An 18,651-nucleotide genomic window follows, 5' to 3' on the forward strand; every position below is an offset into this window, starting at 1 on the left:
AAAAAAAAAAAAAAAAAAAAAAAAAAAAAAAAAAAAAAAAAAAAAAAAAAGCAAAACGATAAAGGATGATACGCATACAATAGATATGCAATACCTGTCGCATGAAACTGAGTCCAGGACTTGTTGAGATAGTCGAGAAGGTCTCCAACAATGCTCGAACTCGATCCTATCTCCGAAGAAGAACTCTAAATCACATACAATCAGACGAGAAAGCAACATAGTCAAATACACGAAAACATGACATGATTTTACATTCCAAATGAAAAAGAAAAACGTAGATGAACCTAAATCACATACAATCAGACGAGAAAGCAACATAGTCAAATATACGAACACATTACATGATTTTACATTCCAAATGAAAAAGAAAAACGGAGATGAACCTGAGGAGTCGAATCGGAAACGGAGCAGAGAGGTCGATGAGTGAAGAATTTACGGGGAGAAATGCGAGAGAAGTGAGGGAATCTTGAGGAGACCGAAGGCGATTTGAGAGGAGGAGTGAAGTGGAGGAGCTGCACTTGCAGGCGAGATATTGCCGCCATTTCTTTGCCCGATTTTTCACCGGCATCTGATAGATTGTTATAAAGGGATATTTGAATTAGGTAAATTGCTACTCGGCCCTCATACTTTTAGATATTTCACAATTCTCCCTTTTAACAGTCTGTCAAATTGTCTGTTTTTTTTCATAGATTTTTAGATATTTAATAGTCTCGTTTGTTTGAACATATTTAATAGGAAGCGAATCCATCTTGGTAATATATCTACCTAATTTGAATTACGAGCTTATAAACAAACTTTTTTTCTTTTGATTTATTTGTAAATATGAACATATATGTGTTGAATGATGAAAGTCTCACATCTACTGATGTAGGGAATGATCATGATTTATAATCAAATAATACTCTGTCCATTAGAGAGAAGGTTTTTGAGGAAGCCTAAAGCAAACCCATAAAAGCTTATACTCTCTCCATTGATGTGAGACCTTTTGGGGGAGCCCAAAGTTGGGGGAGCCCAAAGCAAAGCCAGCTTAAGCAAGCCAGGATAGTTTATACTCTCTCCATTGGTGTGAGACCTTTCGGGAAAGTCCAGAGCAAAGTTGCTCAAACCATTGGTGTGAGACCTTTTGAGAAAGCCCAAAGCAAAGCCATGAGAATTTATACTCAAATGAACAATATCATAGAGTCATGTCGAACAAAGGACTCTAAAAGAAAAAGGAGTCGAGTCTCGATTAAGGGAAAACATACTTTGGTCGAGGGGAGGTGTTGGATGATGAAAGTCCACATCGACTAATTTAAGAAATGATCATGGATATTCTCATACCTCACAATTGTTGTATTAAAAAGAAGCGTCATGGTTAATATTTTTAATTATTTCCTTATTGGAGTTGGAGCCCAAAATCCTTGTAATCGAGTAACGTTTGATTGAAAGTTTTATTTAAGATGCATCAGAATAGAATATCTGAAATATATTTTGAGAGAGCCGACCATTCTTCGTTAACGCATATACCTTCAAAATTATGGATGGGGTCCTAATGACGCATACAATTAAAGAAGGGAATGTTGATTCTCAATTCATTAGCATGTAAAGACTAAGACACTGAACTTTGTAGGGCAATGAATAAATAAGTTGTTCGTACAAACTTTGGAAATTGACCACTCAAAGGCTCCCACCATTTATGATCTTATGGCCAATAACAACAAGAGGAACACTGAAATTATTGTTTTTTTTTGTGTGTTACTGAACGGAAACACTGACTGAATTAAAGCGAACAAACAGAGGTCTACCTTACAAACTGCATATTTCCAAAAAAAATGGCACATCTAACCTGTACTCTCAGAGTCACACCTTCAGTAAGAATATTGCACAGGACTAATAAAATCCTCTAGAGGTTCTTCGGCAGCCCGGTTTTGGGGTCGAGTAGAGCTTCACTCTCAGGGAGCACGACCGGCCCTTTTCCGGGCCTGGTACATATGAAATAGCTGACATCTCCCTGGTATTTCTGGAATGAACTGCTCATTTCTGGAGGTTGTGGCAGGGATTCAATATCCTCAACACTATTAATCCCAGCATCTTGAAGAATTGTCTTGTCACCAAGAACATAACTGATGGAAGAAAGAATTGTAGATGACGAAATTTAATCTCTCAAAGAAAAAATAAACGAGGCAGGCTCTTCATTGTTGAATGCATAAGATTGAAAATGAATGCAGTTCTAGAATCTAGTTAACCTGTTTAATTCCGTTTCTGGATTTGGAGGGAATTGGAAAAGCAACCTCTGAAGCAAAGACACGGCCGTTTTTCTGTTACGTGCAATTAGAACCGAATTCGGGCCTGCGTCGAAAGTATAAGCCACCTGAAAGTTTGATTTGAAATCAGGAAAAATCATTAGAAATTTGCAGAGACAAGCCTCAAGGTAATCTTCCTTTTGCTTTGGGGAAAAATCAGACCTGAGGTTCTCCTTCGGAATGGTTCCATTTCTCAACGAGACTAATGATCCTGAAACATGGGTTCTTTGTCAGAACGAAACAAAGCTATTTAACCGAAAACAGTAAGGGAAAGTCATGAGAATCTTATCGGCGGATCGGGGAACTTGAAAAAGAAAGAATGAGAGAAAGTAAGCTTGCCTGTGGGATGTATCATTCATATAAAATATTGGGGGAGAAGTATCAAGACAGACTGCATGAAATTGGTTGCTATCGTTGCACGTCAGTTGAGCAAAGGATACAAAATCACGATTCTGAATAGCTTCTTCCATGGCTAACACACGCTTTGGTACAACTTCCTGAAAAAAGAAAACAGATAAGGTGAGATCCCACGTCAGTTGGAGAAGGGAACGAAACATTCTTCATAAATGTGTTGAAACCTCTCACTAGCAAATGCGTTTTAAAAATCTTAAGGGAAAGTCCGAAAGGAAAAGTTCAAAGATGACAATATCTGCTAGCGGTGGGCTTGGGCCGTTACAGATAAACACAAGAATAGAAATGTATCTAGACTATGGAGTACAAAGATTTTTTAACTGAAAAAACGATGAAAACACCAACAGAAAACAAATCATAAAATCCAGTTATAAATAATAGCAGATATTAAAAGACATCACCGAGAATCAAAAGAAGCAATGAAATTCCAAGGTATGTTAATGCCATATAAGCACCAAATCCAATAGGTATCAAGACGGTCGAGAATACCTTAGCTCTATGTTGTAAAAGCAAACTCGTTTCAACTGTTTCCCGCATTCCTGATGTACTACTTGTTTCTTTTTGTCGCGAACTTACCTAGAAAAATGAGATAGAAAATTACATATCCTGAAGAACCATAATCAGAACATAGTCAAATCACAAATGGAAAAGAAGAAAAATGTGTGTTAACTATTTGGATATTGTTTATATTTTTGCACTCAATGCTTTTATTTTTGTCACTTCTAAAGTACAGACAATAACAAAACATGGAAATTAATCATATGGGCCCTATGCAACTGAAATCGTCGACTTCGGAACCACAACTCCATGAAAAACTACAAAAAAAATCAATATTTTTTGGATTCGAGGTGGTCTTCTCCGGCCAAATCTTTTTGAACAATCATTCCATTGTGTTATCCAAGCCAATTGGAGAACAGTTTGTCCAAGCCAAAAAAAATGAAATTGAAAAAGTGAGAGGCTACACACCACAGCAATGATAATTACAAGATCGTCCCAGTGCTTCTCGTCAGCAAGTTGGATTGCAAGACTATCACTTCCATCCTTTTCCTTAACAATGGTACAAGAAAAAAAGAAAACATAAGAGCTATTCTCATTCACCCATATCAGAAATCAGAATTATTTGCGATAAAGAAAGAGGCAACTTCCTGAAGTTTGCAAATTTAAATGTATGAACAGATAAACTTACTTTTCCCATGCTCCACTTCACAAATCCACCATATAAGCTGCGGCATGCACTTCCCGAACCTTGCCTACATGATTTAAATAGTCGTGATTACTTTGGAATAAATGAATCAGTGTTCCTAAAAAACAGAAATTACATTGAGATAACAGATAACAAGTCAAAATAAGAACATTATTTACATTGGAAGTCTATACTATGACTACATGCCACCCACCCTTTTCTATGGTCAAGGTACACACCAACCAAATGGTGCTTATTAGAAAAGAAATGAAAGAGGAAATTAGTGACATCCTTCTCAAACCTAACCGCTTCCAGTGAGCTTATTCCAAAAGATTTATGTGAAGTTGTATGGAAGGCAAAATACTTCTAATAAGGTCCATGCATCAGGTAAAGGAACCCAACGTCTGATTTCTCCCCTTAACGGCACATTCTCCATACCTATGTTAACTTTTTTATCAACAGTTAATGGGCTACGTTTTTCAGTGTGTTGCACTCACACATACCTTTTCCTCAATCCAAGTTTTCTTGCTTGGGACAAGCTATATGGACAGTTCTGGTTTTGCTAATTTGGATGGAGAGAAAGGGAAGAATCCAACTAATGGGGAGAAGAATGTTCAGTTTTCTTGGGATATATCTAGTCGTAGTCCCTGATCAGAATAGTTTCAAAATTAATCCGTTTCTTCACGTTTGACTACTAATTGGAAAGTCTTTTCATAATCTCTTTACTTGTTGGGTGGATCCCTTTCACTTCCTTTGATGTACATTTCCTCTTTTCCTTTAATGAAATTTGAAAGGTTGTTTCCCATGGAGAAAAAATGATCGTGGAGGTCCAAGGGAGTCTATGAGATGAGCTCTATTCCTCAAGCATACTAGCAATCTGTGTAAATATATATTTAAAACGATATAAATAGCAAAATGCTCTTTTTCAAATAGAGGGCAAAAATCGATATTAAATATAGCATAACAATATCCATCTGAACTGTACGCAAGCAGAAGTAAACATGAGAATGCAAAGTCAAAATGTAAAATCAGAAGTTATAAGGGACTGCACGTCGAGTTTACAAAATTTAATTTTATCAATTAAAATTTGGGTGCAAAAATAAACACTAAAGCAACCTAGAAGCTTAAGAATGGGGCAAATAAAGAAACAAAAATAAGTATGGATCTTCTACAGCCAGAAGCGCTCAACTCATAAAAGAAAGGATGACACCCTAAAACCAACCATAATATTGTATTCGAAAAGAGGGATCAAGTACAAGTGACTTTTGGTTGTATAGAGATGACCAAAGAAAAAAAGGATACCTTGCAATAGCAGATAACTGGCTATGATCTTCCTTGACATTCATTAAATTTGCCAGAGCAAAGACTGCATATACAAACATAAAATCAATTATATATATAGTGATCATTATTTCATAAAATGTATCATATGTGCAAATAAACTCATTATCAGAACCACATGTTGAGATAAACAATAGGGCCATTTTGCAAACATTTTAAAATTTTCCACACTCTTCAAACATATCTAATAGAAAAAGGCGAAAATCCTAAATTAAGAGAGAAGTCAGGTTTTACCAAGACAAGCAAAACCGGCAGCAGAGGAAGCCAAGCCAGCAGCAGTTGGGAAATTATTGTATGAATCAATATGTACATGCAACTTCTCCCAGTCCTTTTTTGCTATCTTAATCCCCTTTTCTTTATCCTCAACATCATTAGCTCGACTGCGTATTTCCCTCAAACAATTTTGGTACCTGGCTCCAGAAAGGGATATCTCCTACACTAACCAGAAAAAAGAACTATCACGGACCAGCATAAAACCAAAAGAAACAAAGAAATGGTGAAAGTTTATTTCAACATTTTCTACAATTTGATAGGGAAACATCAATATATGAATGTACGTACGCGTACATGAATATACCATGGGTAACATAAAATATTCACTTAAAACATACATTCCCACTTTACATGGTACACAAAGACTCACCCATCTAATTCTTGATCCAACAAAAATTCCTAAAAATATTGAAAGCAAAGATAAAATGTGTACTTACAAAGATCTAAAATAAAAAAAACACCAAATATGAGGATATGCTTCGATGTCTCGAAAAAAAAAAAAAGAGAAAAAAAATCAGATATCCTTTGTTATTAAGATTCCGTGTCTCCTCATAGATAACCTTCACCTTCTTCAGAACTGACCTCTTCAAATGGGCTTACCTAACTTTAAATGGATTCAAACCGCCCCCCTTCAATTAAATGTCAAAAGGAATTTCAAGTGTTTTTGTAACTTGAACAACCACATTCCGCCAAGCACCAACCCCATAGGTTTAAGTCAACACTAAATACTTTACAAGAAAAAAAAAATCTGCAAACATTTCTGGATTTAGAGTTACCAAACGCAAATCCTCGACCATCAATGTTCATTATATTTTCTCTCTTCTAAATCAAACAGAGTCAACGTGGATTATGACCAAGGAGGACCTAGCTCTTCCAAAAACTTCCACTGCAATTCCACAGACATCGAAACAGATAAGACTCTAACATCAATTTCATCAATAATCATTTCCAACCGTCTAAATCGGGTAAATTCCACAACTCGCAAATTACGTTTGACCAAAGTTCCAACAATTAAGAACACGCCAAATTAACAACCACAACCCACCAGAATCACATGCAATTTCACCAAATGTGCTAAAGAGAGAGATAATCAAAGAAACCTTACCTTGCGATTGAGCCACATACGATCCTTCTCAAAGTCGGGACTAACAGCGACGGTGGTGATAGTGCAGAGATGACTCGGATCAAGGGTAACACTGATGCTATCGTTGACAGGCAAAATTAAGGCCTCGTCCCTCTTCCCCCAATACTTAATCACCGCAATGTTCGTCGGCGTTTGTGCAGTGGTCATCAGCACCCATTTTCCACCCTCCGATTCTCTAGAAATCGCCATGGAAGCGACGTCGCCGATCAAAGATAACTAAGAAATGAAGCAATTGTCAGGGAGGAAGAAAATGCGGGAAACGAATCTAGAGAGAGAGAGAGAGAGAGAAGCGAGATCTGTGGGGGGTGAAATGTGAGTGAAGTTGGGTCTTATAGTTTGGAGGTGAAGCTGAAGAAGGCGGGTACGCACTGTGGCCGAAGCTTTTATGAAATTGAAAATTTGCCTTCGAGGGGCCTACGCCTTCTCGCTTGGAGATTGGTACCCCTCGCCTCCACTTCATTTATTACTAAACTATTCTTCTCACGTGCACCACAGTCCACACCACGTGATCAAGTCTGTCCCCCCCCCTTTTTACCTTTTTACCCTATAAATTTTGTGCATTTTGATAACTTTTTAATTACTGATTTTTTTACTTTTACATGTAAACTTAAAATTTTAAAGTTTTATATTATACTAAAATTTAATTTTAAATTACAAATCTAATTTTTAAATTTTAAATTTTACGTCAAATAAACCCTTAAATTTTAAATTTTATGTTTAAATAAGTGGATTTTAACAAATAATTCAAATATGACGAGAAATTAAAATTTTTAAAATTATTAAATACTTTTTAAAGTTTGAGAATTTAATTGACATTTAGTTAAAAAAAATTGGTAATTTAATCTAAATTTAAAATTGTTACAGAAAAAAAATTAATTTCACAAATTTAAAAATTAAAATATTGTTAGACGTCATAACTTGTGAAACAATTTTTTGAATTTATGATTTATAGATGTGATGCATACATAAGTTATTTATTATATTTTAATAGATTAATTATATAAAATAAGTGTAATATTTTCAATATAATTAACAGACCATTAATTAATGGTACAACTAATTTGAACGTGGTTAAGATAAATAATAATAATAATAATAATAATAATAATATTATTATTATTATTGGTTCAACCTCGAGGTGGAGGAAACCTGAGTCCATGTTGACTTTGCCTTGTTGTCTTATTTTTATAGTAACGCATCGAATAATTTGTTGAACAATAATTTTTTAAGATAATATATTTGAAATTAATATTTTTTAGTAGAACTCTAATTTAAAATAACTTAAAAATTAACGCGTTTTGTTGGTCAAAATACAGCTGCTGCCTACACACTTTGGTATAGTTGTTGAATCGTTTAGCAATATTAAAATTAACTAAAAAATTACGGGTTCATAAATAAGGAATACTATCTTCATTAGTACAAGACATTTTGAGGAAATCAAAAGTAAAGCTGGTTTATACTCGAAGTGAATAATATCATAATATCTTGGAAGTCCGTAGTGTCGAACAAAAAAGTTGCAAGCCTCGAATGTATAGTCAGAGTGACTTAAGCGATGAACGATGGACGTATTTTGTTCGAGGAAAAAATTGTTGAGGATTATTGAAAAGAGTGGTTTGATCGTAGATTTATAAGAAACGTTGATGCTAAAAGTGGATAATACATCAACGATCATTTCAAATGTCGTTAGCTCAAAATCCTACTTCTCTAGTCGTTGAGCGGAATAAAATAAAATAAAATAAAATATTATTATTATTATTTTTTTAGTTCAACGACGTATAAAGATTTGGACCTGTTACGGGTCAATTATTGGTCGTCTAAGGTATGTTTAAGTTGATAAGCACCATTAATTCATGGCTAGAACGTAATTGAATTTTTTATTACCATTATGATTTTGCAATCCCTTTGTGTTCTCACCCACCTATTGTCCCATTTAAATTATTTAAAATGAGAAAAAGAAAGAAAAAATAAAATATACATTCGTGGAAAATGCATTCTTCTTTTAATTAATTTCCTTAAAACGTTGTCAAATAATTCATGTGATTTCCATATTTTTTTAGTTAATTTAAATAATACAACACGTTGATTATGAAGGAGCTTATAATATGGTTATTCTATTAAAAAAAAAAAGGAAAAAAAAAGTTTATTTAAGCTAAATTAATAAATAAATAAAAATTACTTTCCACTCGATTTTAAAAATATTCAATTTTAAAATGTTTCAATAATATATTTTAACTTTTTAGAATACCGTTAATATTTTGTTTTGGGTTTACTTTTAAAAAAATGTTTAAAAAATATTCTTAAATTCTCAAAAGTTTCAATTTTTTTTTTAAAGGTTAAAAAGCTACTTCTACCTTTAGTACTAAGTTTAAAATTTTACGTAACATTAGCGGGGAGATAATTTATAATGTCCTAATAGACAGCATCTATCCGTATATTGATAATAAGATTTTTTTAAATTTTTTTAGTAAAGGTTTTTTAAAAAAATTCAATACTACTTTTAAAATTTTATGGATATTTTTGAAATATAATAATAATAGTAAGAGTATTTTTAAACTTTTTAAAATTCAAGAATATTTTTTTAACAAATAATTAACTAATTTGAAAAAAAAAAAACTAATTATTCAAGTTGGCGAATAAAATTGAGATCCAATTAGAATCAGCCTTCCTCGTGATTCACGGGGATTCTTCCCCTGCGTATTGCCTACGAGTTAACAGTTGGAACGTCTAAGAGTAGTTGGAGAATTAAATTATACGTAATATAGCTATAAAAATAAATAAATAAAAAAGAATTGATTTTTTAAAAAAATAATTTTATAAAAATTGGAAGACATTTTAATTTAATTTAATTTAATTATATTGGTTTCACTGATATCATTTATTACATCAAAATATAATTGTATTTTAATATTTGGAACACGGTTTAAGGAATGAACACCAAGGCTAACTTCCACCTCTTTATATACATAGCCGTTCTTGATGATCAGCTTAAAACTATGGTGACATGAACAAGAAAACAACAATTAATCTTGAATTCTAAACACCCTTGTGGCTACAAAATTGATTTGAGATTGCTACTACCTTTCACCCTTCATAGTCTGTATCAGGATCTGCATCAATAATATCAGGGAAATCATCTTCTTGCAGTAACTTAGAGCCGAGATCATGTACGAAATCGTCGGTTTTGTCCGATTTTGATGACATGGGAGAAGCAAAGACATCAACTTTCTCTACAACCCCTACTTCTGTGACGGCTGCTGTAGCGGCCTGCTCGGTCGTCTTGGGCGTTTCTATACTCACCAGGCCATTTGCATAGGGCTCCTTTTCGAGATCATTTGAGATGTTATATGTCATTTCATAGTCATTTATTGGATTACCTGTAGCATCTCTAATTGGAGCCTCTTCAATGTTGTTGGCAAATACTCTGTCGTACGAGAACTCATCGTCCAACTCAGGGTCGCTCTGCTCCATGCCCTGCGTGTCGATCTTCAACAATTTGCTAGAAGTCATACTACCAAAGTACATATCTTCCTGGAATTTATAGGTAGCTTGTGGTTCAGGAGAGCTCAAACGCACAGGCAAGAAATCCGACAGGGGAAGGACCCTCGGATGTATTAGGACCTCCATGGCTAAGAGAGCATGTGCACAGAATTCAGCAAGTTTAGATCCATTTTCTTGTTTACCTGAAGAAGAAAGAATCTATCAGAAAATAGCTAACAAAAACCATAATGGAGTGCTTTCAATAGTCTAAAAATTCATGTAAATCACGTGTTAGCTTAACCAAAGCAAAATTATTTAACAAGAAAGCGAGCATATTATTCTTAAACTATCAATAAGAATAAAGCTGCAGAATTGCTTATGTAGATTTTCTTTTCTTCTCCCCTTTTTTCTTTTTTAGGGTGGGCAACTTGGTGATAGTATGCGAGTCCTTTACACTCAAAACATGTCATGAAGGTATTTGGTTAGCATGTCCAAGGCAAGTTCCAAGATCATGAACATAATTTTAGTTAAATAAATCTCTTAATCTCATTGTGAGATCCCACGTTAGTTGGGGAGGAGAACAAAACATTTTTTATAAAGGTGTAGAAACCACTCCTTAGCAAACGCGTTTTAAAAACCTTGAGGAGAAGCCCAAAGAGAACAATATCTGCTAGCAGAGGGCTTGAGCTGTTAGAAATAGGATCAAAGCTAGACATCGGGCAATATGCCAGCGAGGAGGCTGAGCCTCGAAGGGGGTGGATACGAGGCAGTGCACCAACAAGGACGCTAGGCCCTGAAAGGGGATGGGTTGGAGGAGTCTCACATTGATTGGAGAAGAGAACAAATCCAAAGGGGGTGGATTGTGAGAACCCACATCAGTTGGGGAGGATAACGAAATATTCTTTGTAAGGGTGTGAAAACCACTCCCTAGCAGACGTGTTTTAAAAATTTTGAGAGGAATCCCGAAAGGAAAAGCCCAAAGAGGGCAATATCCGTTAGTGGTGGGCTTGGGCTTGGGCTTGGGCTTGGGCTGTTACACTCGTAATCCTAGCAAACCGCCTCTTAGAGTAGTCATCAATCATTATCTTGCAGTTCATGTTTTCATAAAAACATCTGCAGTTTGACTCATAAATAAGGCGAGTTAACATCCTCGCCTTCCACAGGATCAAATGACATTTCAAAAGAGATTTACCTTTACGGAAAAGCTCAAGACCTTGAGCCAAAGCCAGAGGGCGTACATGAACAGAGGACAAAAATGAAGCCAGTAGTGCACGAAATGCCGCCAACTGATAATCTGCCCAAACCTCAATAAATTCATTAGCTCGGAAAAAGATGTCATCTGAGGCCTGTGGCCATTCGAAGGAAGATGTTGCGGCTGTTATTAAAAGATGTTCAACTTTTGCACGCCACCCTTCTTCAGTTCTCAAAGCACCAGCCTATGCAGACAAATAAATGGAAAAAAAAGAAAAAGAAAAGATAAAGCAGTTGGCAATTAGCAACCATAACAGGTCACAAAAGGGAACCAAAAAGATCCAATTCAAAACTTCAAAAAAAAAAGAAAAGAATCACACAAAAAAAGAAAAACATATATAATTGCCTACCAATGTAAGAAGAGTCTCCAAAGCCTCAAGTGCAGCTATCCTCAAGTGGACTGAAGTAGACATACAGCTGCTGGTAATGTCGCCTGATCCATGCCTCTCATGTTGCCCTTTCATGGAAGTGGGAACTGAAGGACGTTTCCTCTTCTTATAGTGTTGCAGCAATTCCCTTTGTGCTTCCTTTGGATTCACACTTGATGGATCACAACTCTCATTATCAACAGGGTTCAAATCAACTAGTGCATTGTCAATCACGTCTCGTGCAAGAGATGCAGCCATTCCTGACTCAGATTCAGCGCCGAATAAATATACATCCCAAAACATTATTTCCGTAGACATTAAAATATTAAAAATGATAATACTCATGCCAAATGAAACACAGATTATATCTTTTAATAATTTTATAAAAGATAACATTGAAAGATCCATGCATATTCAGCAGTAAGCAAGTTGGATTGGCAAACAGATTTGCTCTGATAACCTTAACGCTAGTTCCTTTCATAGTCAAGTGCCAAAGTCCTAATTTTTTCACATTGCCTAAAAAAATATCTAATTCTAATTAGCTCCAAAAGGACTTGAATTCTGTGCACCCTTCAGTGAGCAATTTTTTTTGGCTAACCATCAAAAAGATGAATGAACTCCCCACTTTCAGAAAAATGGGGAAAAAAATAAAAATAAACCTAACTTCTTTAATTTTCTTTTTTTTTAAAGAAGGGCACCTATAACTTAACTTCAATAAGACAATGGGTTTCGATTTCAGCCATCTTTGAATAATTTTTTTTTTTTAAAAAAATCAGATTAAAGAGAAAGTACAAGAGGGAAAAGTATTTAAAAAGGGCAGGCAACAAATACAATCAAATTATTAGTTTCGTAATGGTATGATCACATTATACAAATTCATAATGCCTAATTGATTTCTCCGAGAAAATAAATTTAATTGACAAGTCGATAGATGCGTATTAGATATACTACTGCTTACCAACGCCCAAAGACATCATCAATAACTTAGCAACTGCATAGACCTTTACTCTTAGTTCTGCAGAGACACACTTCTTGAAGTACTTCACAATGAGTCGCACAATAGATGCAGCATGTGGTAACAATTGACTGCATAAGAATTTAATAATAAATATATAAACAAAAATATAGCATCCATATTTTTAGTGACAATTGAGTGGCTAGGCTTCACACATTTTCCTCCTAGCATAAGTAAACTAAGTGGATCTCATGAAGGTTTTGAAATAAACACTCAATAATTAAGATTTTATGGTATATAGTGCATGTAGTTAATAGTAGATGCCTTGCCTGCGAAGCCTCTTAACAATGGCAATGAGGAGATCCAAACTGTCTGAATGCAGTGCCGGAAGTTCTGAACACATTGACTCTTGCTGCAGAGATGTCATAAATGGCACTGAAGTGGGTGGCAAAGAACCATCCACCGTCAGCACTCTCTTGACAATCGCTAATAAAGGGCGAATGGGAACTGCCACCTGATAAAGTACATATAAAATATCAAGTTGACATAATTTTTCTTCTTTATACTATCTTCATTAATAAAGTGAGGTCTCACTGTAGACAAACATAGATTCATATTGAGACAAATTGTTCCTCTTCTAAGACAAGCATAAAAATTAAAAAAATGGATGTTGTGATGCTACCTGATGGTTGTATGAACTTGTTATCATTGTAGAACAGCAAAACATCAGGGTTGAAATACTAGGTGTTAACATTCGCTCTGAGCTCCTTGTTATTTTGTCAAAGGAATCTTCTGACAACGAATTACAACCTAAAGGTGGTGGAGGATTTTTTCCTGGTGGAATCAGTAACCTTAAAACTTCATGGCCTTTTGAATCTACAAAAACATTAAAATGGATCATTATCACTATCTTAATAAATTGAGAAGCTTTATTTTATTTACAATTCATGTTTACCTTCACCAATGCCTTGGAAGGCCTCATTCAAGTGACTGTCGATGGATAACAAAATCTTCTGCATTAGTAAAGACCAGCTATCTTCATCTCCTTTTGATTTTGGAAGTGATGCCAGGCAATGGGCAAGCTTCTAAATGTTGGATATGAAACAGAGACAGAAATTATGGGGGAAGTTTAATGTTTATAGTGCTATCTTAGATTAAAAATACATTAAATTAAAAAGAGGCACAGTACCTTCAGCATATTAGAACCACACTTTCCTGAATATATTTTTGAAACAATCGCAGCTTCAGCCTGCAAAATATTTCATTACTTAATTCATCAGGAACAAACAAGGCATCATTATTTCAACATTAAAACAAACTTGGCATGGATTTACATTTTCTCAGTTTCTTTCAATTACGCATATAAATAACATGCTAACAACATGAAGCCATATGTGCCAAGATGTCGAGAAAGGACAACCGAGTAATATTAACAACAGCCCCTGACCTTCCAGTACAAAATGGCTTGTTATTAGATTATATAAAAATGGTTGGAACGCCAACAAAGTAGAACTTCTAAGCCCCATCAGTAGGAAGATTTGGTGGAAGAAGGGAAAAAAAAAAAAAAAATCTAGGGGATGGGTGCAGTTATGGACAAAATTCTTTTAGCTCCTATTGGTAATACTCTCTCCAGTTTTTCATTGCAGCTTTTTTCTGAAGAAAGCAATTTATTCCTTCTGCAGCTTGAATCCACCAAGTCAGAAAACTACCAATACTCCCATAAATGTAATCTATGACAGAATGAATATCACATTATTCAATAAGGCACTTACAGAGTCGTAATGACGATGGATTGTAAACGGGAAGAAAGCTATCAAAGTGCACAATAGATTAACTGCAGCGTCCTGCATCAACAATATGCAAATAATTACATATTTTATTGGGAAACGAAAGTTGCACCTACCAAGCAAAGAGTACAAAAAGAGAGATGAGGAGTTTTCACAAAAGCCCAAGGAATTTACAATAGGGGATCTCAGTTGGCATAGGTTATTAAACTGTCATTGTTACAAAATTATTTAGCTCATGAACACAAGAAAATAGTCTGAAAAATTTGAGTTCACCTGTGCTACTTACCAAAACAGCTTCTGTATTATCATCATGCAACAGCTTTATAACTGGTTGAATGACCTTCCCAGCACAAGAAGTCCCATCTTTCTTAACACTTTGAAATCTACCCAATCTAATTTGTAAAAGAGAGATCTTTAATAGTCATGAAACCAGCCATATTATGTGCAAACATTTTACTTTAAAGTTATAGAAAATTTTATTTTTAAGTCAAACATGTAGAGGTGGGGATTCAAGCCTGGGACTTTTTGGTCAAGAATACACCTCTTCATCATTAGAGCTATGCTCGAGTTGGCAACAAAATGAACTAATAGTAACAACTTCCAGAATGTTATAAAACCAGTTGTCTATTATTCTCAAGTCAGAATTCACAGATCTAAAAGTCAATGCCAAAACGACAATATACAAATCCTAAATGGCTGTTTAGTAATACTTTCCAAAAGTGTCTTTCATATGCAAAAGGCATAACATAGATATTTCTCTTTTGGAAAGGGTACATTCAACTAACAGAAATATTTTTCAGAATGTTATTCTGTTGACTATTATTCTTAAGTCTGTATTCAAAAGTTGAATCTGCATTTCTCAAAATCAATATAGAAACGACAATATACAAATCCTAAGAGGCTGTTCAGTTAAATCTGCAAATGGCTTAACATAGATATTTTGCTTTTGGAAAGGGTATATTTAACTAATCAATTTGTGTTTGAGTGACTACTTTGTATGATTAATTTCCATCAAGGTCAAATGAAGATGTACCTCAAGAATAAATCTGAGATCGAAGCACAAGAGGCCACCTTCAGAAACTGAGAATCTGTCTATGGAACAATAGAAAACACAAAAAACAAAAAAAAAGTAGTGTAAAATTTTTAGTAGAATTCAAGTATTAAAAAAGCATTGATGATGATGAGTTGTTATACATAAGAGAAGAGCAAAGATGTACCCTACTAACAGTACTTGAATTATTGCAGAAGCTCCGCTTATAGAAGCACTACTTTTGTCTGATCAACACTTATTGTTCTTCATACATACATTATCATTTAACATTTTGGGCACTTATTACATGTAGTTAAATACTAGAGAATCAATCCAAGAGGAAAGTAAGCATTACCTGCACGTGAGGTAAAAGCCTGTGAAGCCATTCTGTATATGATGCCAAAAATCGACTAGAGCTGCATTGTTGACAAGTCACTCCAAGTAAAATGATTCCCGCCCAACATTTATCAGGCTTTAGAAAGAGTGGATGTCAAAATTAGTAACCCACAAAATGAAGTTGAGAAATTTCCCAAGAAATAAAAATCCAAAACAGTTAAAATTAGATATTATCTTCCTGCGTGCCAATGAAAAGTTGAAAATTCAAGCAAGATTCAAATCACAATATAGATTAATAAGAACTTATCCCCCCCATTTAAGTCGTCCTAAAAGTTGTCATGTGTACAACACCATAACGTTCTTCAATTAAAAGCTAAAGTCCCTCGCTTGTGTTTTGATGGCGTGCATATTTTCTACATTGTACTTCATAATCAACATTTATGTAGTCAACTTTTAGATTTAGAGCTAAAAGTAGCCATAATTTTTCACTCAGAAAGCAGCATATTTTCCTCTGAACTTCGATTCCCGCCGTTCCTATGAACAACTGAGAAGCTTCCCATCAAATCAAGCTGAACATAAGCCCACCAGCCAACAAATAGTTAAACCCACAAAAAGAGTATAAATCAAAAGCTATATATCAATAAAATTTGTGATTTAAATGGACTTCCATGAAATGCATACTTATACCATATCATTAGAGAGAAGGAGAAACAAGCGGTTGACCCAGGAATCGACAGCAGATTTCCAGCTGTCGATCAGCTTTTGATCCATGGAATGCAAGGATTCAGAGAGGAGATTGTGGATTTTGATCATAGAAACCACCTTGGAGAGTTCCGAATGATCATTAAACGCCCGCTTGTCGTCAGGAACGTGCTCTCTAAGAAGCTTGTGTATCAAGCGAGGCTTCAAAGCCGGGTCATACATATTCGCGACGAGATTGAAGGCCGCCATTTTCGCTGAACCACTGAGATTCCAGTGTCTACCAACTATCAAAACGATTAGGCAACTGTAAGATGCTAATGCAATCTCGACAGCCAGAATAATGCACAAAAACAAGACCGACAATTCCCGTTCCCCTTTAAGCAAGACAAAACCCCAATGCCATGAGCTCGATACGTTTTCTCATTGAGTTGCAGCCCATGCACACATAAACACAGCCAAAAACGAAAAGACTAAACAAACTTCTCTCCGCCTTCAACGAAGAAGTAAACTCATCTCCGCCAAATCAAAGTACAAAATACGCTAAAACCCGTAAAAATTTCAGCATATAATTCCTAAACTCGAATATGCTTGCATGAGAAAGTGATCGATAAACACCAAAAGCATCAGCGCTTAACAGAAGACACAAAAGCAATCCGAAAACTCACCTTCCGCTTGAAACCCTAGAATGTAAAGAGCCTTCTCCGACTGAATCAAAGATTGACAATGAAGAATATGGAGCCAAGAGGAACACGAAGAAGAGTAGGAGCAAGGAGCCGCGCAGTAGAGTTCACCGAGCGGGAACCACGGAGAAAAAAAAAAGGGCAGAGAGGAGATATATTGTAAAAGGCCGAACCGGTAATTGAACCATTTTTTTCGGTTTTACACGCTGGACTATTGAACCAATTTACACAAAATCAACCGAACCGTTTGGACCGGTTCTTGTCGTTTTAGAGGTAGTAAAATATAGGTTTATTTTCTATTTAATAAAGAAATGGAAAATTATATTAACTTTATTTATTTATTGAAAAAATTAATTTGCTTAGCCCACCACTAGTCAATATTGTCCACTTTAATCCGTTACATATACAAGCTCACCGGCAGCCCATATTATCCATTATAACCAGTTACAATTAATTTTTTGAAAATAATGAATTTGTAACCGCCTAAGCTCACTGTTAACAAATATTGTTCAATTTAGCTCATTATGCATAGTCGTTAGCTTCACAGTTTTAAAACATGTTTGCTAAGTAGAAGCTTTCACACATTTATAAAAAATGTTTCGTTTCGTTCTAACCAAGGTAGGATCTCACAAAATTTATGAAATGATTTCTACTGTAATGGAATCAATAAGGTTCGATAAAATTGAAAGTTTAGAATCTAAATTGATATAATTTCACGAGCTAAAATTAAAAAAAAAAAAAAAATTATACCTTCTAAAGATAAATAATCCATTAAATATCGTAAACATGACAGTTCAAGAATGTTCACCAATTATGAAGGATAAAACTTTTTGACTTTGAGAGTGGATAATGAAAGCATGGTTGGTTGGTTGATTGCGGTACCACTCCGGTGGTTCATAATGTCCCGTAATTCATGCCCACCAACAAAGGAATGGAGCCAATCATGAACTAACTTCTTATTTCTATCCATAGAAATTAGAAACTTTGGATATTAGATTTAATGAATTATTTGTGTTTTTTTTTTATAAGACGTATTATTTTTGGTCGAGTTCGATAAATGTGGGATGGAGACTCGAACCTATGTAATAAATGACTTCAAGTTACGATTCACGTGTTATTTAAGGATTATGGGCTTTTACCCTTGTAAGCATGTGTTGAATAAGGGTATTTGGGTCTTTTTGTCCACGGTGAAAATTTTGCATCAAATTGAGTTTTCTGGACACCCTGCTTAGAGTTAGTTTGGGTAAGAAAATTTGACTATTTAAAGCCTAAATTATTCCTGTGTTATTTAAGGATCATGGGTTTTGCCCCGGTAAGAATGTGTGGAACAAGGGTATTTTGGTCTTTTTGTCTACGGTGAAGATTTGACATCAAATTGAGTTTTCTCGACACCGAGCTTAGAGTTAGTTTGTGTTTAAGCCAATTTAATCT

General features: G+C 34.9%; 3 protein-coding genes across 9 annotated transcripts in view; all 3 read right to left on the reverse strand.

Moving 5' to 3' along the window:
- The window catches only part of LOC111458303 (probable aspartyl aminopeptidase), a 7,272-nt gene extending 6,685 nt beyond the window's left edge, over positions 1 to 587 (reverse strand). For both annotated transcript variants that reach the window (XM_023100860.1, XM_023100859.1), the window contains exons 1-2: positions 384 to 587; positions 95 to 185 (exon numbers count right to left, since the gene is read on the reverse strand). In XM_023100860.1, the coding sequence (XP_022956628.1) occupies positions 95 to 185; positions 384 to 542 (250 nt within the window). In that variant the 5' untranslated portion in view covers positions 543 to 587. The remainder of the gene's footprint in view (positions 1 to 94; positions 186 to 383) is intronic.
- A 995-nt stretch (positions 588 to 1,582) lies between these two features.
- Positions 1,583 to 7,042, reverse strand: LOC111458820 (diphosphomevalonate decarboxylase MVD2, peroxisomal-like). The gene is made up of 10 exons (XM_023101642.1): positions 6,596 to 7,042; positions 5,452 to 5,650; positions 5,179 to 5,242; positions 3,880 to 3,943; positions 3,660 to 3,740; positions 3,183 to 3,269; positions 2,622 to 2,779; positions 2,445 to 2,493; positions 2,226 to 2,350; positions 1,583 to 2,102 (listed from the first exon to the last, which is right to left on the reverse strand). Exons 1-10 carry the CDS (start codon positions 6,821 to 6,823, stop codon positions 1,883 to 1,885), a joined length of 1,275 nt encoding a protein of 424 aa, XP_022957410.1. The 5' UTR covers positions 6,824 to 7,042; the 3' UTR covers positions 1,583 to 1,882.
- Positions 7,043 to 9,491: 2,449 nt separating this feature from the next.
- On the reverse strand, positions 9,492 to 17,334 carry LOC111458494 (proline-, glutamic acid- and leucine-rich protein 1-like). Of its 6 annotated transcripts, none has more exons than XM_023101208.1 (15): positions 17,206 to 17,334; positions 16,526 to 16,824; positions 15,858 to 15,974; positions 15,506 to 15,564; positions 14,759 to 14,864; positions 14,458 to 14,529; positions 13,875 to 13,934; positions 13,641 to 13,770; positions 13,368 to 13,561; positions 13,015 to 13,199; positions 12,689 to 12,816; positions 11,713 to 11,990; positions 11,304 to 11,547; positions 10,009 to 10,314; positions 9,492 to 9,921 (listed from the first exon to the last, which is right to left on the reverse strand). In XM_023101208.1, the coding sequence occupies exons 2-15, from the start codon at positions 16,787 to 16,789 to the stop codon at positions 9,716 to 9,718; spliced, it is 2,349 nt and encodes a 782-aa protein (XP_022956976.1). In that variant the 5' UTR covers positions 16,790 to 16,824; positions 17,206 to 17,334; the 3' UTR covers positions 9,492 to 9,715. The 6 variants fall into 6 exon arrangements, with proteins under 6 accessions (XP_022956976.1, XP_022956973.1, XP_022956975.1 ...); XM_023101205.1 differs by having other exon boundaries at positions 9,492 to 9,625; positions 9,713 to 10,314; XM_023101207.1 differs by having other exon boundaries at positions 9,492 to 10,314; positions 16,526 to 16,802.
- Between the last annotated feature and the right edge of the window lie 1,317 nt (positions 17,335 to 18,651).

The sequence above is a fragment of the Cucurbita moschata genome, unplaced genomic scaffold (assembly GCF_002738365.1).
Source record: "Cucurbita moschata cultivar Rifu unplaced genomic scaffold, Cmos_1.0 Cmo_Scf00021, whole genome shotgun sequence".
NCBI lineage: Eukaryota > Viridiplantae > Streptophyta > Magnoliopsida > Cucurbitales > Cucurbitaceae > Cucurbita > Cucurbita moschata.

Coding starts and splice junctions, on each gene's coding strand:
- LOC111458820 (XM_023101642.1), bottom strand. CDS start 6,823: ATGGCGATTTCTAGAGAATCGGAGGGTGGAAAATGGGTGCTGATGACC. Junction 3,944..5,178: donor CAGTTATCTGCTATTGCAAG/GTATCCTTTTTT, acceptor TAAATCATGTAG/GCAAGGTTCGGGAAGTGCAT. Junction 2,103..2,225: donor CCAGAAACGGAATTAAACAG/GTTAACTAGATT, acceptor TTCTTCCATCAG/TTATGTTCTTGGTGACAAGA.
- LOC111458494 (XM_023101207.1), bottom strand. CDS start 16,789: ATGGCGGCCTTCAATCTCGTCGCGAATATGTATGACCCGGCTTTGAAG. Junction 13,935..14,457: donor TCCATCGTCATTACGACTCT/GTAAGTGCCTTA, acceptor AATATTTTGCAG/GCTGAAGCTGCGATTGTTTC. Junction 11,991..12,688: donor GATGATGTCTTTGGGCGTTG/GTAAGCAGTAGT, acceptor AATCTGAGTCAG/GAATGGCTGCATCTCTTGCA.